This window comes from Globicephala melas, chromosome 13 (genome assembly GCF_963455315.2).
Source record: "Globicephala melas chromosome 13, mGloMel1.2, whole genome shotgun sequence".
Taxonomy (NCBI): Eukaryota; Metazoa; Chordata; class Mammalia; order Artiodactyla; family Delphinidae; genus Globicephala; species Globicephala melas.
In genome coordinates, this window is record NC_083326.1 from 54,886,458 (window position 1) to 54,909,092 (window position 22,635).

The 22,635-nt window shown below is 47.4% G+C and overlaps 1 protein-coding gene and 1 non-coding gene across 2 annotated transcripts in view; one reads left to right on the plus strand and one right to left on the minus strand.

Annotated features, from left to right (window-relative positions):
- The window catches only part of EMILIN2 (elastin microfibril interfacer 2), a 50,770-nt gene that overhangs the window by 21,930 nt on the left and 6,205 nt on the right, over positions 1-22,635 (plus strand). Inside the window, exons 3-4 of the mRNA XM_030836686.2 lie at positions 1,777-1,952; positions 8,248-10,158. Coding sequence (XP_030692546.2) covers positions 1,777-1,952; positions 8,248-10,158 — 2,087 coding nt within the window. The remainder of the gene's footprint in view (positions 1-1,776; positions 1,953-8,247; positions 10,159-22,635) is intronic.
- LOC115842097 (U6 spliceosomal RNA) lies at positions 4,340-4,446 on the minus strand. Its single transcript, XR_004035083.2, has one exon. It is a non-coding gene; the product is annotated as a U6 spliceosomal RNA (small nuclear RNA).

Here is a 22,635-nt window from a genome sequence, read left to right on the forward strand (position 1 = left end):
TGTGGACCTGGACCGAATTAAGTGCTCAGGCTGCCTTCTTACCCAGCTTGTGGGCCCTTTTGGAACGTGTCTGGGTGGGCGTGGTTGCTTCACATTGAAGGCAGTTGCCAGCGAGACTGGCTGCTTCTGTGCGCTGGGAGGGCCCTGCGGGGTCCAGGCGAGCACATGGCTTCAAAGTCCAGTCCTGGACCTTCCTGACCATTGGAACTGGGAGAAGTCACTTAACCTCTACGAGCCTCTGTTTTCTCATTTGTGAAAAAGGAATGATGTATATAGTGGGGCCTTGATGGGGGACGTGGCGGGAATGAGAGAATGAAGAACCGGGAAGGCAGGTCTTGCACCTGCTTTGCCCCTGACCCCCTGAGCAGCCCTTCTTTTCTGTTTTACTTATTGGGCTTTCTCATCAGTTTTCCTTCAAACGCTTCCCACCCAAGCGTCTCAAAATCCACACACCCAGGCCGCACTGCAGACCGATTAAATCAGAGCTTCTGAGGGTGGGACCCCAGCGTGGGTAGTTTTTCACAGGTCCCTGGTAATTCTAACACACGGCCAAGGTTGAGAACCACTGCCCTACAAGACCAGGTGAGACGGGTCAGTGAAGTGCTGGGACACTCCCACTGGGGCAGTGCTGTCAGCGGGCCCTCCTGGAATTCTGAAGGGTCACCTTGCCTGTCCTGGCACGTGAGGTGGTTCCTGGCATGTGAGGTTTGGGGTGTCATGGTTTGGACCCTCAGGGAGGATGCCAGAAGTCCATTACATTTAGCCATTTGTAATTTTCTCAGGAATGTAGCTTTGAACTCTACCTGCCACAAGGCCGGGGCCTGATGGAGTCACTAGGCTGGCATCAGGCCCCCGGATGCCCCCCTGAGCAGCACACAGCAGCCCTGAGGACGTGATGCAAAGCCCGTTTCTTTCTGGGAATCGGTCCCAAAAGGGGGCTAGCTGCTCGTGCTGGGGTGTTGGAAACGAAGAGAAAGTGACGAGGTTCAAGAGAGCTGTCGTTCCCAGTCAGAAGGAGAAGCCGGGGTGACCCAGGAGCCGGCTTGCCTCTGTGCTGTGAGCAGGGAGGGCCGCTGCGGGGTGAGCTCCTGGTTGGTCCCTCTGAGCGCTGTGTGTTCTGGGCTGAGGTCCAGCCCTGGGTCTAAAGGACTTTCCAGCTTGTTGCCAGGGTCTCTATGTGATACACAAGTGCACCATAAACGGGATTTTTGAATGGTTCCAATTCTGCTTCCTTATTTCTGTCATTAGCCGTGTGGACCGGGGCATCTTTTTAAAAAGATCTGAACACAAATAGCGTGAGATGCGTCTCCAGGGGCTCGCTGCTCCCTTTGTTGGTGTTGGGAAAGAGGGTGCCGAGATGAATACACAGGGGGCCATGGGAGGTGAGGGCACCCGGGGTGTTTCTCTAAAACACAAACCAAATGGCCCTGACTTACCTTGGAAAAACCCCCACAAAGCAGCGAATTGTATAAGTTTGTCGGTGAAATAAAAGCCCGGTTTGTGAACAATGTCCACATCCAATGAGATTCATGGGCCAAGTTTTTCTGAGTTGTCTGTTTCTCCAGCCTTTAGTGGGAGGGGACCTGGGGGCAGGTGGATGCAGGAGCTGGAGGAAGGAGGGGGGCAGGGCTGGACTAGAGGAGACCAGTGGTCCCTGCTGGGTCAGCCTGGAGAGAGCAGTGACCTGGAGCGTCTTCATTCGGATTCAGCCAGGGGGACCGGGGGTGTTTGCAACAGCAGCCAGTAAAGAGAGATGCCACCTTTTTTCTTCGGCAGTTATCGTGTGAATGTCAGACCCAGATACGTCACCAGGTACAAGACGGTGACACAGCTGGAATGGAGGTGCTGCCCTGGCTTCAGGGGAGGGGACTGCCAAGAAGGTCCCAGAGACCCCATGAAGACGCCCCGCCCCACGCCCGCTCGGCCGAGAAACAGCGTGAAGAAAGCCACAGGTACCTTCTGACTTGCGCTCTGCTTTGCCGGCCGCCCCTGCTCCTTCTCACTACAGGATTTATGAGTTATGGCGTGGAGCTTTCCAAGTTCTGCCCAAAACACGCACATATGCCTGCAGTAGACACATGGCACACAAATTTAATTGCAGAAGCAGTAGCGATCGGAAGACAGACTTTTAAAAAGTAAATTGCGGGCTTCCCTGGTGGCGCAGTGGTTGAGAGTCTGCCTGCCGATGCAGGGGACACGAGTTCGTGCCCCGGTCCGGGAAGATCCCACATGCCGCGGAGCGGCTGGGCCCGTGAGCCATGGCCGCTGAGCCTGCGCGTCCAGAGCCTGTGCTGCGCAACGGGAGAGGCCACAACAGTGAGAGGCCCGCGTACCGCAAAAAAAAAAAAAAAAAAAAAGTAAATTGCTTTGTTAGGGCCAACTGGTTGTGAAAGCCAAGGCCTTAGAGTGGGAGATGCTGCTGGTCTCAGCCTTGTGTGGCCTGAGGCACAGACAAAAGAGAGTCAAGTGTAACGAGGTAATGATGCTTGGGTTGTTTTTACTTTACTTTTCATGTACAAGCTCCCATAAACCTGAATTTGAAGAAACTAAAATTGTTTCTTTTTCCAAAAGAAAAAAAGGTAAATAGAATCATTCTTATTCTGTTTGGGGTGAGATATTTGCAAAGCTAAGCCCCAAGTTAGAAGTGTCCAATGAGGCTGTTCTTAAATTTGCTTTTGATTTTTTTTTAAGTGAAGTAGCACAAACTCAATGAATAGCTTAGCAAGCAATGACAATTTTCACCTTGGCTTTTAAGTGTAACATTAAGAAACTGACTTTTATGGATAAAAATATTTTGACATTTTATTCTACATTACTTTATCTTTCTTGTTTTTTAAAGTTCAGTGAGAAAAACCTAGATTTTCTTATGAGTTAAATGTTTAAGTCATCTTTAAATGATTATATTTTCCCATGAGATGTTTTCAGTTTGTTTTGGGGTTTTTTTTGTCTGCATTGGGTCTTCGTTGCTGTGCGCGGGCTTTCTCTAATTGTGGCGAGCAGGGGCTACTCTTCGTCGCGGGGTGCGGGCTTCTCACTGTGGTGGCTTCTCTTGTTGCGGAGCATGGGCTGTATGCGCATGGGCTTCAGTAGTTGCGGCCTGCAGGCTCAGTAGTTGCGGCTCACGGGCTCTAGAGCGCAGGCTCAGTAGCTGTGGTGCACGGACTTTGTTGCTCCGCGGCATGTGGGATCTTCCCGGACCAGGGCTTGAGCCTGTGTCCCCTGCATTGGCAGGTGGATTCTTGACCACTGTGCCACCAGGGAAGTCCTGTGTTTTCGATTTTGAAACTAGTGGTGTTTCCCAATATTGTCCGTAAAACAGACTTTAAAATAATTTTTATTATAAAAGTAATGCATATCTATTACAGAATGTTTATAGGAAAAATATTTAAGTACACATAATCTCACCACCAAATGACAACTACTGTTAACATTTTACTATAGAACACTATTCTCTTTTCTATTTCTGCACATACATTTTGTTAAAGAAAAATTCATTCATTCATCCCACAAATATTTATTCTATATCTGCAGGCTCTATACTAGGTTCTTAGGAAAAGAGAAAATCAAGGCAGACACAGTCCCTGACCTCATGAAAGGCAGACACTAGACAAGTAGTGAGGGGGCGTGTTGGATCATAGTGGACAGTTTATTTCTGTTTTGTTTAGTTTTACTTTTTATTTTATAAAAGTTTAAACATACATGTAGTTTAATGAGTTCAGTAGCTTTATAAGGACTATTAGGAAAAGCACTTTCTCTCCCACTTTCCCTTCTCAGGGGTATTAGCAAATTCCCTTTCTCTCCCACTTTCCCTTCTCAGGGGTAATTACTTTAAACTCTTTAAAAATTAAAATAATTGAAGTATAGATTTACAATACTATATTAATTACAGGTGTACAACACAGTGATTCAGTATTTTTATAGATTATACTTCATTTAAAGTTATTGCAAAATAATGGCTATATTTCCCTGTGTTGTCCTTGTTTCTTATTTATTTTTTACAGTTTGTACCTCTTAATCCTCTACCTCTGTCTTGCCCCTCCCCCCTTCCTTCTCCCCACTGGTAACTACCAGTTTGTTCTCTGTATCTGTGAGTTTGTTTCTGTTTTGTTATATACATCTATTTGTTTTATTTTTTAGATTCCACATATAAATGATAACACAGAGTATTTGTCTTTCTCTGTCTGACTTTTATTTCTCTAAGCATAAAACCCTTCAGATCCACCCATATTGTTGCTAATGGCATTGTTTCATTCTTTTTTATGGCTGAGCAGTATCCCGTTGTATATATATACCACATCTTCTTTATCCATTCATCTATCGATGGACACTTAGGTTGCTTAAAAATATGTAATGCTTCACGAATTTACCTGTCATCCTTGTGCAGGGACCATGCTAATCTTCTTTGTATCATTCCAGTTTTAGTAAATGTGCTGCTGAAGTGAGCACTGCTTTAAACTCGTTAGATGGTCTTTTGGAATTTACCTCCACACCCCTTGACTTCTCATTATGGAAGGTGAGGATTTAAGTCCCTTTCATCTAACATGGGGCTCCTATACTGCCATCCTTTCCGTTCAGTTATACTGTGTTTTTATCTGTTCAGTATTTATTGGTTACATTGTAGTAGTTATATAATGTTTACAGCGGAGCTCTGTAGTGTACTATGAACATGCTGCCTTTCCTACACTGTTTCTGGATTTCTCTAGAGTTAATAAGCATGTTTTCCTTTGCTTGGTTTTCTATATTCTTATCCCTATTTCAACCCAGACTCTCCGCTGGTTATCTGCATGTCCCCTCGTTTTGTTCAGACACATCGGTTTCATCTCCTTGAAGAAATCTCTCCTAGAGCCTTCTCACCTGCCCCACCTGGACTGGTCATCTGCTTGTCCTTGTTCACAGCTGCCACCCTGTGACCTTAACTGACTTCTCTCCCATCCGTTCCCTGCTTCCTGTACCCGCTGCTTGCTTTTTCTCAGTTTATTCCCTTGTTTTGGTAGAGCACACCTTCTAGTAGTTTCATGAGAGGATTGCATGGGAGGTAAACTTTTTGATATTCTGAAAATATATTTACTCCAGCTTCAGAATTCTAGGTTGGAAATAATTTTCCTTTAGAATTTTGAAAGCATCACTCAATTTTCTTCTAGTTTCCAAAAAGGAACGCTCCTACACTGTTGGTGGGAATGTAAGTTGGTGCAGCCACTATGGAGAACAATATGGAGGTTCCTTAAAAAGCTAAAAATAGAGCTACCATATGATCCAGCGATCACACTTTTGGGCATATATCCAGATAAAACTATAATTTGAAAAGATGCATGCACCCCAGTGTGCATTGCAGCACTATTTACAATAGCCAGGACATGGAAGCAACCTAAGTGTCCATTGACAGGTGAATGGATAAAGAAGATGTGGTGTGTATATGTAAATGGAATATTACTCAGCCATAAAAAGAATGAAATAATGCCATTGGCAGCAACATGGATGGATCTATAGATTATCATACTAAATGAAGTAAGTCAGAGACAAATATCGTATGATACCACTTATATGTGGAATCTAAAAAAATGATACAAATGAACTTATTTGAAAAACAAAAAGAGACTCGCAGACATAGAAAACAAACTTATGGTTACCAAAGAGGAAAACTGCGGGGGAGGGATAAATTGGGAATTTGGGATTAATATATACACACTACTACATATAAAATAGATAACAAGGCCCTACTGTATAGCACATGGAACTATACTCAATATTTTATAATAACCTATGTGGGAAAAGAACCTGAAAAAGAATATATATACATATATATATATCTGAATCACTTTGCTGTACACCTGAAACTAACATAACATTGTAAATCAACTGTATTTCAATTAAAATTTTTTTTTCTTCTAGTTTCCAATGCACTGTGAAAATGTCCAAAACCATTCTGATTCCCAATTTTTTATATGTGACTTGGTTGGGGTTTGTTTTGCTTGTTTTGTTTTATGCCATTTTAGTGAGATTTCGGAAGAGAATGAAAGGAAGCGCCTATCCTCAACCCACTATCACTGTAATGAACATACTGTTTCTGGAACTTATTTTTTAACTTCATGAAAAAACATTCATGTCATTAAATATACTACAATATCACTTCATGGCTTCATGGAGTGTGATTGTTTGGACATTATCCTGTACCGTTGGTCCTTTAGACTGTTTGCAATTTTTCATTATTATAGATAGTATTCTTTCCTGTTAAATTTTTGGATTCATCCTTATTATTTACTAGAATAAATTTCTAGAAGTGTAATTGCAGAGTCAAAAGGATTCTGAGTATTTTGATACACTTGCCAAATTATCCTTCCAAAAAGTGGTAACAATTCTTATAGTCACCAGCAGTGTATGAAGAAAACCTCTGCTTACATCCTGATCCTTCCCTGCTTCTCCAGCCCTTAGAAAAAAATTTCCTTTGCTCAGAACAACATTTCATTTGTACGTGATTCAATGAATTTTATTTCTGGTGTCCTGAGATAGAATACATTTTTCAGTATGGAAAACAAGGTGTTCTTTCTAGTTTTCTCCTTGGGAATTTAGACATCTGAATTCCAGTCTTGGTTTTAACACTATGTTGATTTTAGTGAATGATAACTGTTGATATGATCATCTTCAAAAGTTTAGAGGAGGAGAAAACAATGAACATGAAGCTCAAATATCGACAACATTCTAAATTTACTTCCAGTGTTTGTCAGTTTACATTAATGCATTTTATTTCATTGTAATCTATGTCGTGTGTGACTTTTTCCACTTTACACGCTAGGTCTCAGTATCATCTGTAGGCTTGTCGATGGTATTCTAGAATTCCTTGTATTCTGTGTTCAAGGGCGTGGTTTGCTGCTTATTCTCCTAGTGCCTCAGATTTAAAAAAAAAATAAATTTATTTATTTATTTTTGGCTGCGTTGGGTCTTCGTTGCTGCGTGCGGGCTTTCTCTAGTTGTGGTGAGCGGGGGCTACTCTTTGTTGCGGTGCGCGGGCTTCTCATTGCAGTGGCTTCTCTTGTTGCAGAGCACGGGCTCTAGGCACTTGAGCTTCAGTAGTTGTGGCACACGGGCTCAGCAGTTGTGGCTCGCGGGCTCCGGAGCACAGGCTCAGTAGTTGTGGTGCACAGGCTTAGTTGCTCCACAGCATGTGGGACCTTCCCGGACCAGGGCTCGAACCTGTGTTCCCTGCATTGGCAGGCAGATTCTTAAGCACTGCACCACCAGGGAAGTCCAGTGCCTCAGATTCTGATAACCTGCTTTTTGTTTAATTTCTCTCTCTGTACGTTAGTTTATTTTCATTTTATGACTCATCACAATTATTTTATAATAATTTTTTTCTTTTGGACTGTTTCCTTGCAGGGTACATTTCTTAAAGTAGGATTATCAAAAATGGAATGTTTGGGGAATTCCTTGGCGGTCCAGTGGCTAGGACTCTGTGCTTCCACTGCACGGGGCACGGGTTGGATCCCTGGTCCCGGAACTAGGATCCAGCAAGCCACGTGGGGCTTGGCCACAAACAAATTCAATGTTTGTATTCTTTGACTTAGTGACTCTCACTGCTTAGGGCCACGTAGCTCTGTTGTTGGCAGACGCCAGTAGACTCTGTTGCTTTATCTCTCGTTTGCTGTTAGTTTCTCCAGCTGCATGACAGCACTGAACAATGTCTATGAGAGTCTTTTAGCACGGGGATGCTATTAAAAGTAAGCAAACGTTTAGGGGTTGCTTGGAGGATAACTTGTTGCTCGTGTGATATCATACCACCCAACTGCTAATGGGTGGATCTCAAGTGGGTTCTTGTGGTTTTACAGCATGCAGTCAACCACCGGGGTGTGGGTGCAGTTACTGATGAGGGAATGATGTATGTTCATATGATAACGCAAATCAAGAATTTTCCCTTCAGGGTGAAAGAGGCCATTGAGTATCTATTATGTGCCGTGTAAATATCCTCTTAACAACCCAAGAGGGAAGATAGTGCCTCTGCTTCGTAGATGAGGGGATTATAGTTCACAGAAGTGAGTTAGCCTGCTCGAGGGCAGGCTGTAAACAGCAGAGCCAGAATGCCCCTGGAGGTCTCTTTTACTTAAAGCCCATAGTCTTTTCGACTCTGGCACAATAATTACCTGCAGTGAGAAGGGAGCTGTAAGTGAATCCCTTGAATACCCTGTTTATTGTCTTTGCAGAAACTGGGTAAAGGTAGAAGATGTTAAGTCATGTCCAACTCTTTCTTTGTAACAGACAATGAACCAAGTCGAGTCTCAGAGCCTGGGAAGACTTTGTCACCAACTCCTGCAGCAGAGCTAAGTCGGACCGTAGATCCAAAACAGGGGCCCCTAGAACTTCAGGAAAAGAAAATCCAGGTGCTTGAGGAGAAGGTTCTCCGACTCACAAGGACAGTGCTTGATCTCCAGTCTTCCATTGCTGGAGTGAATGAAAACCTCAAACACTCCATTCAGGATGATGCCAGCAAAATGCTGGCATCGTGGCTCAGTAACCTGCACCCCCAGCCAGTGCCCGACAGTGCCGTGGGTGGAGAACCAGAAACGGTCCAGCTTCCTGGTGTCCTCAACAGTAAGGAATCTGGCATGAAGGACATCAAGTCTGAATTGGCTGAAGTCAAGGATGCCCTGAAGACCAAGAGTAGCAAGCTGGAAGAGCTGGATGGGAAGGTGAAGGGCTATGAAGGGCAGCTCAGACAGCTCCAGGAGGCGGCCCAGGGCCCTACGGTCACCATGACGACCAATGAGCTCTACCAAGCGTATGTCGATAGTCAGATTGATGCCCTGAGAGAGGAGCTCATGGAGGGAATGGACAGGAAGCTGGCTGATCTGAAGAACTCGTGTGAGTATAAGCTAATTGGTCTCCAGCAGCACTGTGATGACTATGGGAGCAGCTACCTTGGAGTGATGGAGCTTATAGGAGAGAAGGAAACCAACCTGAGAAAAGAAATCAGTGACCTTCGAGCCCGGGTCCAAGACCCTCCAACCAGGGCAAACTGCTGTGACGGTGCCAAGAATGGTGACTTTGGGCAACAGGTCAAGACGTTAGACCAGAAAATTGAAAGAGTTGCTGAAGCGACTAGAATGCTGAACGGACGACTAGACAATGAGTTTGACCGCCTCGTAGTTCCAGAGCCAGATGTGGACTTTGATGCCAGATGGAATGAACTGGATGCAAGGATCAACGTGACAGAGAAGAATGCAGAGGAACACTGCTTTTACATTGAAGAAACCCTCCGGGGGACCATCAGTGGGGAGGTAGATGACTTGAAGCACCTTCTTGATCAGAAAATACAGTCTCTGGAGGAGCGGCTGGGGAGCGCTCTCCTGGCGATGGCCAACGGCTCGGAGGCAGAACTTGCTCCCCCAGCGTCAGCCCCGCCTGATGGGTCGGGGGCTGGGAACGAACAGGTCATGGTGGAGTTAAACCACCTGAAGGACAAAGTGCAAGTGGTGGAGGATATGTGCCTACAGAACTTCCAGGGAGAGCCTCGTGGGAGAGAAGATACTTTGCGAAATGGAGACGACCCTTCAGCAGGTGACGCTTTGAGCCTTTTGAAATCTCTGAATGACACAATGCATAGGAAGTTTCAAGAAACCGAGCGTAGCATCCAGAGACTTCAACAGAATTTTAGTTTTCTTTATTCTCAACTAAACCACACAGAAGACCACGTGAGTCATCTTCATAATGAGCTGAGCAGTGGTAGAGAAGGTAAAAAGGCTGCAGGGCGTGGGTCTCCTAAGGGGGCTGAACCCCTCCCGTCTCCCCCGGCCGCCTCGGTGCCTTGCTGCGACCAGCTGGAGGAGAGGTGGCAGCGGCTGCAGGGCCAGGTCCTCGCCGAGCTGGACGCTTGTAAGGAGAAGACACACGGGGTCCAGAGGGGGGTCTCTGTGGTGGAGGACAGGGTGTCTCATATGGAGAAAACCTGCAGCAAACTGGACTCCATCTCAGGAAGTCTTCAGAAAATCAAGGAAGGGCTCAACAAGCATGTCAGCAGCCTCTGGAGTTGTGTCAGGCAGATGAACGGGACGCTCCGGACACATTCCAGAGACATCTCTGGCCTGAAGAATTCAGTCCAGCAGTTCTATAGCCATGTTTTCCAGATTTCTACGGACTTGCAAGACCTGATCAGATTTCAACCATCGGCAAGTGAGTGGACCTTTACAATTCCATTTCTTGTAATTGTTTGCAACACGTATTATGCTAGGTTTTGGATGGTTTGTGGAATTAACTACATCGCTGCTAACCGAAGTGTGCTTCATAGGTGGGGGCCAGTTTGTGAATCGTTGGGTGCTGGGTAACATTAAGGCAAATACCAACAGCGAGAGAAAGTATTTAGAAACTTTTAACATAATTTGACGTCACCGTAGCGTTCAAGCACATGATCTGTGCATTTTGCAAATGATCAGCCGACAGCAAATTGAAAATACAAAAGGAGAACCGGTCCTTCCCCGCAGGTAGGTGGTAGAAGGTTGATCTATACTGTCATGTCTGTGAGCTTAGAGTCGGGGTCAGATCTGTGGCATAACAGCTTGGGGCAGTGGATATGTTGTCTTGTTTTCTACTCAGGGAGTCTCCTGTGTGTGTCCATTCACCTCCGTGTGAGCATCACTTCTGTTTGCTGGTGTCATAATCTCTGTCATTATCATGACAGAGCATCCGCTTTGAGCATCCTCTTGTTCCCTAAAATCTAGGGCCTACGTGATGGCAGGTAGAATGCATTGTATTCCTTTCCAAAGACAGAGACAGGACCGTGGACAAAAGCACTTCAGGGGCAGTAACTGTTTAAAGCCCCATAGTGTCCAGAACAAGGATGCTCATAAGTTGCGCTTAGGGCAATGCCGGCTGCACGTGACACACTCGACAAATGTTTGTTGAATGAATTAATGAATTGAGTGGATGAATGGTCCCTTAATAGTATTGAGTGATATAGTCAAGTTAATTTCTGTTATTTGCGGGTTCAGCACGTCATCCCTGAAGGGTAGAGCCTCCCTTGTACCTGGATTCAGTAGCCTCAGTACTGAGCCAGCCTTTTCTAATGCACGCGGGAGGGATGAGCGGGGAGCTCACATTTATTGAGCGCTTTTTATTTGAATCAGCACTGGCCTAGTCCCCTCAGGGATGTGTTCCAAGGTCGCACAGCTGGGAAGTGGTGGAGGTGGGGTGAGGACCCCAGGCGCTGTCCTCCAGGCCTGCACACATCTCCCCTATGTCTCCCAGAGATGAACGCACACTTACTGGGTCCATGAGGACTTGGGGAGGGCCAGCCATGTGCCCGAGAGGACCCCACTTCCTGACTAGTCCTGTCTTCTTTGTTGGCCTTTATCACCTTTCCACCTTGCTCAGCTACAGGTGACAAAGGCCCTTACCTGTTGATGCAAGTTCCTGGCCTGGTGTGAGCTTGTAGAATTTTAGGATCAGGTCCTATCTGAGACTTACAGCCTGAGAAGGGGAGGCTGGAGTGGGAGAAGCAGAGGAGCCCTGGCCTGGCCGGGGAGAGCCAGGGCCTGGTCCACAGGAGGCGGGAGGGTCCCAGGTGGTGGGTGGGAAGTGCTTTGAACCTTCCCAGAGATAAGGAGTTTGTAGATAAGGAATTACCCAGGCAGTCCCTATGTTTATAACCCTCCCCCTCCCCTCCCCCCAGGCCCACACAGCTCCCCTATCTCTGGAATGTTGGGTAAAGGTCACAGGACTATGTGTGTGTTCATAGAATGATTGTCCCTCATGGTGACAGTTCTGTCTGGACTGTGCTTTTTAACAACAGATTGAACCAGATATTTCCAGTTGATTTGCAGCTCCCAGGCAGCGTGGGAAGCTGTGTTTACTCCTTCACGCTTGGCTGTGAAAGGAGGGGTCGGGGGTGAGCGCCTTTAAAGAGAATGTGGCTTCCAAAAGATGATCCTTTCGGAATGAACTCGTTGTTCTGAGTGTAGAAAGCATGGATTTCCGAGAATTTCATTGATTGGAAAGAGACAAACAGGCAGAGTCTGTCCATCCTTGCAGTGCATCCAGGTCTAGGAGAACCGGAGCATGAGAGGTCTGTGGGTGAATCTGGAGTTCAGGTCACATGGACCAGTTAAGAGTCAACAGTACAGGGGCTTCCCTGGTGGTGCAGTGGTTAAGAATCCGCCTGCCAGTGCAGGGGACACGGGTTCAAGCCCCAGTCCGGGAAGATCCCAAATGCTGCGCCACAACTACTGAGCCTGTGCTCTAGAGCCTGAGAGCCACAATTACTGAAGCCCGTGCACCTAGAGCCCGTGCTCCACAACAAGAGAAGCCACCGCAATGAGAAGCCCGTGCACTGCAACGAGGAGTAGCCCCTGCTCACCACAACTAGAGATAGCCCAGGCGCAGCAACGAAGACCCAACGCAGCCAAAAAAAAAAAAAAAAAGAGTCAACAGTACATTTATTGAGCACCTACTATGCGCAGGGCTCTGTGAGGGGTGCAGAGGTGAGTAGCACGACCCTCACGCTCCAGGCGTTTTCAGTCACGGGGCTAACGACATGCACTGGTCTGCAGAGAGGATGAATGAGGTGGTGTGTTAGGGCCCAGTGAGTGGTGTCAGGGTTTATCCTTTTAGTTCATTGGATCTTACTGAACCCGTACTTTGTGGGAGTAATGAGCTATGTCTGTGCAGTATGTGGATGTGTGACAGTGTGTGTGACAGTGACATTCTGAGGGGAAACAGGCAGACAGAGATGGTCACGGGCACAGGCACATGGCCACTGTGGAAATCAGGGAGGGCTTCTCGGAGGAGGGAGCCTCCAAAGATGAGGAGGTTGAGCGTTCAGGGGCTGGTGGAGTGAAGGGTGAGGTGGAGTGATGAGAGAAGCTTCTGGAAGGAGGCGTTGGCGTTACTGGAGCTCATACTGAGGGGTGGGTAGGGTTCAGCAAAGCAGGAGGGGAGGACATCCCTGCTGAGGAGTTGTGTAAATGGGCCCGTTATTTACTGCTGTGTGACAGCCTACTCCAGATCCTGGTGGCTTAAAGCAACAGAGCTGTATCATTTTCCATTACTCTGCGGGTCAGGAAACTGGCTTGGCAGGTCTTCTGCTCCATTTGGTGTCAGCGTGAGTCACTCACTCAGCTGCAGTCAGGGGGCTGGTGGGCCCGGCTGGGCTGGGAGGGCCAGGCAGACGGGTCACGTGTCCGGTGCCTCAGGGGTCCCTCCACACAGCCATCCTGTCTCTTCGTGTGGCTGACTTGGGCCTCCTCACAGCAGGTGGTCTCGGGTAGTCAGACTTATCACATGGTGAAAGCGGAAGCCTCTTCCAGGCGAGGCCCGGAGCTGGCATGGTGTCCCTTCTGCCACATTCCACTTGTCAAGGCAAGGTGATGCGGCTGGTGGGCGTCAGGACAGAGGGAATATTAACGACAGTCATCATCTCTCCCACTGCGAGCCAAGGTCCAGAGCTGAGAATGCAGGATGTAGCCACCAGAAGCCACATTGCTGGGCCAGGGACTCACACTCTGCTGTTTCTACCGCCCTGTTCACAGACCCCCTTCTTTTCTTTAGAAGCACCCGGAGGGGGCAGAACTACCCACGAGGCAGCCGGGGGAGCAGAAGGGACTTCAGCTGACGCTCAGATAGATCCGAGTCTGTTTGTTACCTGCCACCTCCTGCGTCGTTGGTGCAGATGTTCCTCCCTGGGGTTTAAAAGAGATTCTTGAGATTTTTTAAAAATTAATTTTTATTGGAGTAGAGTTGATTTACAATGTTGTGTTAGTTTCTGCTGTACAGCAAAGTGAATCAGTTATACATATCCACATATCCACTCTTTTTTAGATTCTTTTCCATATAGGTCATTACAGAGTATTGAATAGAATTCCCTGTGCTACACAGTAGGTTCTTATTACTTATCTATTTTATTTTATATATAGTAGTGTGTATATGTCAATCCCAGTCTCCCAATTTATCCCTCTGATCCTTGAGATTATAAACCAAACAAAAATGTTTGGTTACTTTTTTGGACGAAAGGTCCATGCCTGTCATCTAGGACTCAGCACTGCCTAACTTCTTTTTTTTTTTTTCGGTTAATTAATTTATTTTTTGGCTGCTTTGGTTCTTCGTTGCTGTGTGCAGCTTTCTCTAGTTGTGGCGAGCAGGGGCTGCTCTTCATTGCGGCGCATGGGCTTCTCATTGTGGTGGCTTCTCATTTGCAGAGCACGGGCTCTAGGCGCGCAGGCTTCAGTAGTTGCCAGTAGTTGCGGCATGCGGGCTCAGTAGTTGTGGCTCACGGGCTCTAGAATGCGGGCTCAGTAGTTGTGGCACACGGGCTTAGTTGCTCCGTGGCATGTGGGATCTTCCCGCATCAGGGCTCGAACCCATGTCCCCTGCACTGGCAGGCAGATTCTTAACCACTGCACCACCAGGGAAGCCCAGCACTGCCTAACTTCTAAAAGGTGAAGAACCACTGTATTTTCATGACTGTCTCACCTTAACGCTCTGTGATGTGGGTGTGACACCCCTGGGCCCCATATGCCCCACCCCTTCATTTATGTAGTCATTCACTCAACAGATGCTTACTGAGTCATGTCCTAGGGCTGGCGTTTCAGCCCTGAAGGACCTTACACTCTAGAGCGTAAGACACGTAATGCACAGCTCAGCAAATGAAGATCTGATTTCAGCTGGCGATCAGTGTGTGGGGAAAGACCCAACAGAGAGGGTGATAGAGGACGGGGGACTTTGTATTTTAGATCAGAGGTCGGGGAGGGTTGCTCAGTGGAGATGACATTTGAGCAGAGACGTGAATAAGACGAGGTAGCGAGCCCTGCAGAGATCTGTGTTCCCGGCAGAGGGAAAAAGCATGTTCAAAGGACCTGAGGCAGGAATGTGTTTGTCCTGATTGAGGATTCAGAATGCCAGTTTGATCAGGTCTATGAGCAAGGGGGAAAGTCTTAGGCAGTGAGGTCAGGGAGTAGGAGTCAGATGAGGTGGGATTTTATAGGCTGTGATAACGGATTTTAAGTATCATGAGAAACTCTTGGAGAATTTAGAGCCAGGAAGTGATTATTATTTCCCAGGTTTGCAATCCCAGCTACTCTACACATTCTTTGGGACTTTGGGCAAGTTATTTATCTACTTAATGCCTCACTTTCTCCACCTGTTAATTGGAGAGAATCATGATAGTACTTCAAAAAGTTAGTATGAGGATTAATATTCCTAACTAGTGGAGTATTAAGTAGTGCCTGGCACCTGGGAATCCCTCAGTAAATACCAGCTGTGATGTCGACCCTCTGTCCCCTATGGTGGATGTTCATTCTGCTCCTGGGTGAACTTCTCTCTTTCTCCTCCTACTAGCCCCCGGGCCTGCAGCCTCAGAGGAGTGAGAGCAGGCTTGTCCACACCGCAGACATGGGATGAGGGCCCTGGGTGTGGGGCTCCTGGCTGCTCTGTCAAATGTTTCTAGAAAGCCAGAGGGTTTTGTCTCTTTCCTCTTTCCCTTTCCTTTTCTTCTTTTCTAAACTGGGAGTCAGGGAGAAAGTGTAAAAAGCCTAGAAATCTCCCCTTCCTAGCTTTCAGGATTCATGTTCAAATAAATTAGCTTCTGAAGGGCAAGGAGATGGGGAAGTCCTTTGTTCTTCTGTGGATGTGGCCCTAGGCTTTGGGCTTCTGTGCCCCGTCCCACTGGCTCCCGTTTTCAGTGTTGGTTCTTCACACCATCTCCCCAGCACCCTGTCCCTTTCCTTTAGCTGCAGCTTGTCCCCAAGTTGACTGAAATTGTCGGGTAGGGGTCGTTCTGTCGCTGGCAGCTCCAGGGTCTGCCCCCAGCGTGGCTGAAAGCCAGAGTCTGCTTTCTGCCGGGGCCCCGGGACCAGACTGTGACGTTTCTGCTGTTCCCCTCCCAGTTGGGACATAAGGGGAGTTCCCGTTGCTGAGAAACCTGGGGCTCCCACCCGAGCCGAGATGGGGCAGGGGAATAGTCTGCGCGTCAGGGAAGCTCTCCTCCCCTGCGTCACGGTTCCAAGAAGGACCATGCCTGCCGGACGTCGCAGCACTGTTTCAGCAACTCCAGTGACAGCGGCACTGCTTCCTCTTTCTAATCTGCCACCTCTTCTGCAAATGTCTTAGGGCAATTTCTCATAAATACTTTTTTTCTCTCCTTTTAAATTTTAATTTTGTTGGAGTATAGTTGATTTACAATGTTGTGTTAGTTTCAGGTGTACAGCAAAGTGATTCAGTTATACATATTCATATATTCTTTTTTGTAGATTCTTCTCTCATATAGGTGATCCCAGAATACTGAGTAGAGTTCCCTGTGCTGTACAGTAGGTCCTTGTTGGTTATCTAGCGTATATAGTAGTGTGTGTGTGTTCATCCCAAGCTCCTGATTTATCCCTCTCCCCCTGACACTTTCCCTTTGGTAACCATAAGTTGGTTTTCGATATCTGTAAGTCTGATTCTGTGTTGTAAACAAGTTCATTTGTTTCATTTTTACAAAATTTGATTCCACGTATGAGTGATAGTATATGACATTTGTCTTTGTCTGACTTACTTCACTTAGTATGATAATCTCTAGGTCCATCCATGTTATTTCAAATGGCATTATTTCATTCTTTTTTATGGCTGAATAGTATTCCGTTGTATATATGAACCACATCATCTTTATCCATTCCTCTGTCAATGAACACTTAGGTTGCTTCCATGTCTTGGCTGTTGTAAATAGTGCTGCAGTGAACATTGGGGTGCGTGTATCCTTTCAGATGATGGTTTTCTCCAGATAGATGCCCAGGAGTGGGATGGCTGGATCATATGGTAGTTCTATTTTTAGTTTTGAATTATATTAATAACGTTTCATTCAGGGGTATTACAGATTTAAGAATCCCATCTTTATCCAGTTGCTTAGCCTAAGCTGTGCTGTAAGAATGAAAAAGCATAGATTTTTCAAATAAGCATTTAACCGTAAAGCATGGCCAGGGGAAGTGTGGCCTGATGCCAGTGTTATGAGGGTTTTGGCCCTCAACTTGAAATTGGCTGAGTTTGGGGCCAGTGTAGGTCCAAGATATTATGATGGAGTAAGTCAGAGTTTTATAAATACATATAAGGCTAAACAAACTGCCCACACTCAGACCACACCAACTCCAGACGATACCTGCCCTTTTGCCCTGTGAGCATCTGGTTGTTGTAAAGCTCTTTAGTTGGTGAAAGTTGCAGCTGCCTTTCTCCATCTTAACGTTGACTTTAGAACTGCCATGTTCCGGGAGGGCTCTCCCACAGCTGCGTGCAAAATCCTCTGTGAGCTTTACAAAAATAAGGACTCCGGGCTCACTCGGGAGATTCCTGCTCAGCAGGGATGAGGTCAGATCCAGGAATTTGTAATTAAATTTGTAATTAAAACAAAGAACCCCCTAGCTCTGGTCCCAGAAGTGGAAGGCAGGCCCCCTCAGAGGCGGCACTGGGGCTGCCGTGCCCAGAAAGAAGAGAAGCGGGGGCGGGAGGGCGGTGAGGAGAGAGGATAAAATCCCGGACTTGACCCAGCGCCACCCACGCAAGCTCCACCGTGACGTGCACATCCACTGGGGGACTCTGCTCTTCGCTGTTGACGTGTCTCCTTAGGCCTTGACTACTACCGCTTTATAGTGAGGCTGAAAATCAGGTAGATCCTCTCTCTGCATTTCCATATACAACTTAGAATCAGCTGGTGAATTTCTACCAAAAAAAATCCCCCAGTGGCGCTGATGCTTGGGTCGGCCTCTCTGGGATTCAGTGACATCGAATGAGTCTCCGTCCCACATGAGCTGCCCCCGATGTCAACAGGAGCGGCCGGAGCCGTCTCTCTGTGTCAGTGTTCTCTAGGTTGTACTTTTCAGAAATGCCGGCCTGTTTCCCCTGTTGAGGCTGATTCCACCAGCTTCTGTGTGATCACGTCTGGACTCCTTTCTCGGCTGGGCCAGTGGGCTCTGTCCTCTAGAGGAAGAGTCGGTCCGGGCCCTTCTGTGATGAAACCACGGCGCCCCTTGGACGAGCTTGAATGCTTTTCCTCTTCATTCCAACCAAAGCCCAAAGCAGCATTTCGACTGCCATTTGCTCAGAGTAGGACCGTTCCTGCGAACGCATGGTTTCCCTTCCTCTGTTGTCAGGGGAGCAGTGCAGGGTTTCTGTGGGTTGTCTCCCCAGTCCTGAGAGTCCTTCACATGCCTCTACGGCCCGTCTTCCCTCAGCCTTTCTGCAGGGAGACCAGCAAGCGTCTCCTCGGAAGCCCCTGCCTCGGGCCCGCCCTGTGCCCGTCAGTGAGAGCACCAGAGTCCCGCAGAACCTCCCGCTGAGCCTCGCGTTTCTCAGGCGCTTCCCAAGAGCTGAGCTTTGCCGGGCAGTGTGGCCCTCTGTCCACTTAGCCTGCTGTATGTCAGCATGTGGATCGTTTTTTTTAAGTCATAAGTCTTGGGAATTCTGTGGAAGTCCAGTCGTTAGGACTCCACGCTGTGACTGCTGAGGGCGCAGGTTCAGTCCCTGGTCAAGGACCTAAGGTCCTGCAAGCTGTGCGGCGTGGCCAAGAAAGAAAGAAAGAAAGAAAGAAAATATGAAGTCATAAGGCTTGATTGACCTCGTTAAAATAGTCCCCCGGAGTTGCAGGGTTTGGTCAGCAGACACACCCTTGGGAGGCCAGGCAGCTCAGCTTCCCCCCAACTGGGAATTGCCCTTGACGTTTGCAGTGTTTTACAGTCAGGGACGTGCCCCTGCACCCATCACTTCATCTGACTGGCACCGATTCTGCCTGCTTGTCAGGAGTCTTTGCCGGTTTAGCCCGATTGATGGCTGAGCTGATAACTCAGGAGGTTTCTGTGGCTTTCCCTCAGCCACACCACCAACAAGACTAACGTCCAAGGCCCGTGTCTGTCCCCACATCCCTGCTCTGTGACAAGATACCACCAAGTGGCCAGGCACAGCCACGGGGCCGGAACTTGGGCGATTTAGCTGCCACTCTGCAGGGTTGTGTGGCGGCTGCAGGAGGAGCCAGGCCACCCAGGCTCCTGAGAGCGGAGGAAGGCATGTCAGTCTCGTGGACTGTTGCGGACTTCCTTAGGCAGGTCTTTGTCTTAGCAAGGTTGAAATTGGCTTTTAATAAGAACTTTAATGGAGAGGGAGTGGCCTTTCCTACCTGGGGTCAGGTCCATCCTTGGTAAGGCTGTGGCCCTGCCCATCCCGCACACAGTGGCACAAGGCCACACTGTGGCATCAGGACCAACGCCTTGGGGCAAGTTCTGGAACGAGAGCAAGCACACGTATGGCCGATCATTCCTCGCACGTGAAACATGGGCAGCAACACTTGGCTCTTACGAGGAACTCAGTACAAATGGTCACTCTCTGGATTAGAAACATATGTTCGCTTTGGAAAGACGAGAGTCATCTTTCCAGAGTGAGCAACATGCTGTCCAACCTTTGTTACAACCACGTAATGAATGTGTGCTTTAGAAACACCACGTGACGCACTGGGCTGAGCCCGTGCTGGGGGCCAGGGCTGGGGAGCAGCCTGGATCCAGGGCCGCTTTCTCATGACCGTCTTTGCTGTGACGTGAGTGGTGTTTTGGAGCTGCCTGTCCTGCGCAGCGTGCTGGACGGACTCCCCACGGAGACTGGCGGAGGATATTTGGGCCAAGCAGGTTGTTCATTTGTTTCCCCCTGCCTTCCACTTGCTATGACAAGCCTGGGTGTTGAGGGAGTGATGAACGGAAAAGAGAACCATCACTGACTCTAGGTACTGGCATTGCCCTTATAGGACCCCAGAACGATTATCGTTGGCAAAATTAGGGCGCCTCATTTAATGGTTGGCAGGAGTGAGGGTGCAGCCCATGGTACCTGCTGTACTTCCAGCCTGCCTTCATTCACCAAATACTTAGATGTCTCAATGTCACGTGCCAGGCCCTGGGGATAAAAGATCATTAAAATGTGTCCTCAAGCGCTCATCATCTAGCAAGAAAGGAGAGATGAAAAAAACCTGCAAAGACCCCTGAGAGGCCAAAGTGGTTCATGGTTCGGAGGCAGGATGTTCAAGCCCTACTGGGCAGATTCATGCCAGCTTCACGAGGAGCGGGTATCTGAACCGGGACTGCAGGGAGAGGTGTGTTTCGGTGAGGGCACCTGAAGAGGCATTTTAGGGAGTGCGAACAGCAAAGCACAAAGGCAGGGATGCTCAGCTGAGAGCCGGGCCCCCGTGGGCGTACTGAAGGGGGCAGGAGGCGATGGGGCAGGGGGTGGGGACACGGATGACACAGGAGATTCTGTTGGATTTTATGAGCAGTGGAGGACAACCGGAGATTTCTGAGCAGGGAAGATGACTAGGACGCGTTCTAAGAGTATTCCGAGAAAGATGTGGAGGAAGGACCCAAAGGACGATTCAAAATTAGAATCAGCTGGACTTAGCCCAGATCGGGGGTGTGTGTGATAAGCGAGAGCACCTGGACTAGGTGAGGGGACAAGCGACAGACAGGGGGGCTTCAGAGAAAGAGGGCTGGTTTAAAGGGTTTGGGGGGGATAGGTACAAAAATAAGGACCCAGTTGACGGGCTTGTACTTGGCTGTTTTTAGGTGCTTTGTCAACTGTAATTCATTGAGGGTTGTAGGACTGAGGAAAAGTACTTGTTTTTAAATTTTGGGTGGAGACACATAAACATGGTCTAAAGGGAAGGAGCTGGTGGGGTGGAAGGAAAGAGATGGAGGAGAGAGGAGAGATGCTGGAGGAGCATCTCCAGCAGAGAAGGGAGGAGGGACGAGGGCAGGAGCCTGTGCCCCTGGGAGGGAGGCCAGCTTGTGAGCCTGGAAACAGCGTGAGGAGGAAGGGGAGACAGACAGGGAAGGACCTGAGCTTGGACTGGAGGGAAAAGTTTAGAAACAGGCCCTGGGTGTCTTCCATAATTATGTCTTATAAAAATGAAATAGTTCTGAGAAGTTCATAATGAAAACCAGCTTTCCTGCCCCCTTTTCCCTGTTACCCTTCTCACCCTAGAGGTGGCCACGTGCCACTTTCAGCTGTTTTCTCCCCCTGATGTTTACCATCAATTTATTAGCTTTAGATATCTCTCTGTGGGTATTATTTGACATTATATATATTACTTATCAGCTGTGGACATTAGCCTATTAGGCTCTCTCGTGTCTCCCCCTGCTTCCCCTCCTCCCAGCTCCCAGTGGAGTTATGCCACAAAAATCACGTCAGTATTTATGCTATGAGGAGCTAAACAGCTCAGTAATGGCCAAATATGATCACGTTGCTTTTCGTTTTGCTTTCCTCTGAATTAGTAGTGGTGCTGCATTATTATTTGCTAGATTTTACATATCTGTTTTGGATTCTTCTCACTCTCTGACACCCTCTCAATACCATAAAAATTATCAGATCATTTGTCAGTTCCATTTTTTAAATCAGTGACCTCTCTCCGGGAGTTCTCTCTTCCTGACCCAGTCTGGACTGCTTATTCTCTGGACTTGCTCTCAGGCTTTCAATCTGAAACTTCCTTCAACTACCATCCTAGAAATTTCTTGAACCTCTCTCCTGTCTTAGACCCTTTCCTTTACTCTGCATTTCTTTCTTCCATGGTTTACTCTCTTGTTTCAGTGGAGTACATTTTCCAATAGCTTTCTAAGAAAGGGTGCTCGACAGTTTTGCTTGTTTGTTTGTCTTTAAATAGTGCATGCCTGGAAATGTCTTTATTCTAGTTTCACAACTGGCAGATATTTTAGCTGGGTATAGAATTCAAGGTTAGCAATGATATTCCCTCAAAATTTGAAGGTGTTCTTTTGTCTTCTGGTTTCCAGTACTGTTGTTGAGAAGCCTGGTGATGACCTTCTGATTTGAGGTCACTTTTTAGTTTTCCCCTGACAGTTTGTGTGGTCTTCTCTTTATCCTCAGTGTTCTGAATATGCTTTGGTTTGGGTCTTTCATTTAATAATTGTGCTGGGATCTTTCTTAGTTCTGAGAAATTGTGTATTTGAGTTTCTCCTTACTACCTCATCATCCCTACACCCGTTTTTCTGATCTTTCTTTTCGGGAAAGACTTCTGGGTTGGAAAGAGTCTAATTTTCCTATGGTTTCTCTCCTGTTGTCCATTATTTTCTCTCCCTGGTCTACCTTCTGAAAGAGCACCCTGATTTTATCTACCAACTATTTCATTGAATTTTCTTATTTTGGCAAGTATATTTTTAATCAGCAAAGACTCATCTTTATTCTCTGGTTAGGCCTCTCTCAATACCAATCTGTTCTTATACTTTGGATGCAGTGTCTTCTGTTTCTGAGATTATTACTTTGTTTTTGTTTAAAGCAGGCACAGCGTTTATTAGCAGCACAGTACGTGTGGGAGAGCACGCAATGAAGCAGTTTATTTAGTGCAGAAGCTAAAGTTACACACTTGGAGAAGCCTGTGCTCATCCTTGCTAGTGAGGAGCACGCCTTATTACATGTTTATTTTCTTGCATTATCTCTTTAAAGTTCCTTTTTGTTCATTGGTTTCCTTTCTCACTCTTGTCCTTCACTGTGGCTGGTGGTGTCCCCGTGTCGGGAATTGCTCTGCCTCAGTTTCTATGCCCAGCTCAACTCTTCCCACCAGAGTCCTGAAGAGAATTAAGGCCTGATGCCTTTCCACTGTATGGTGTGAATTAACTTATCTTCAGTGCATCTAGAATGGTATTAGTTCTG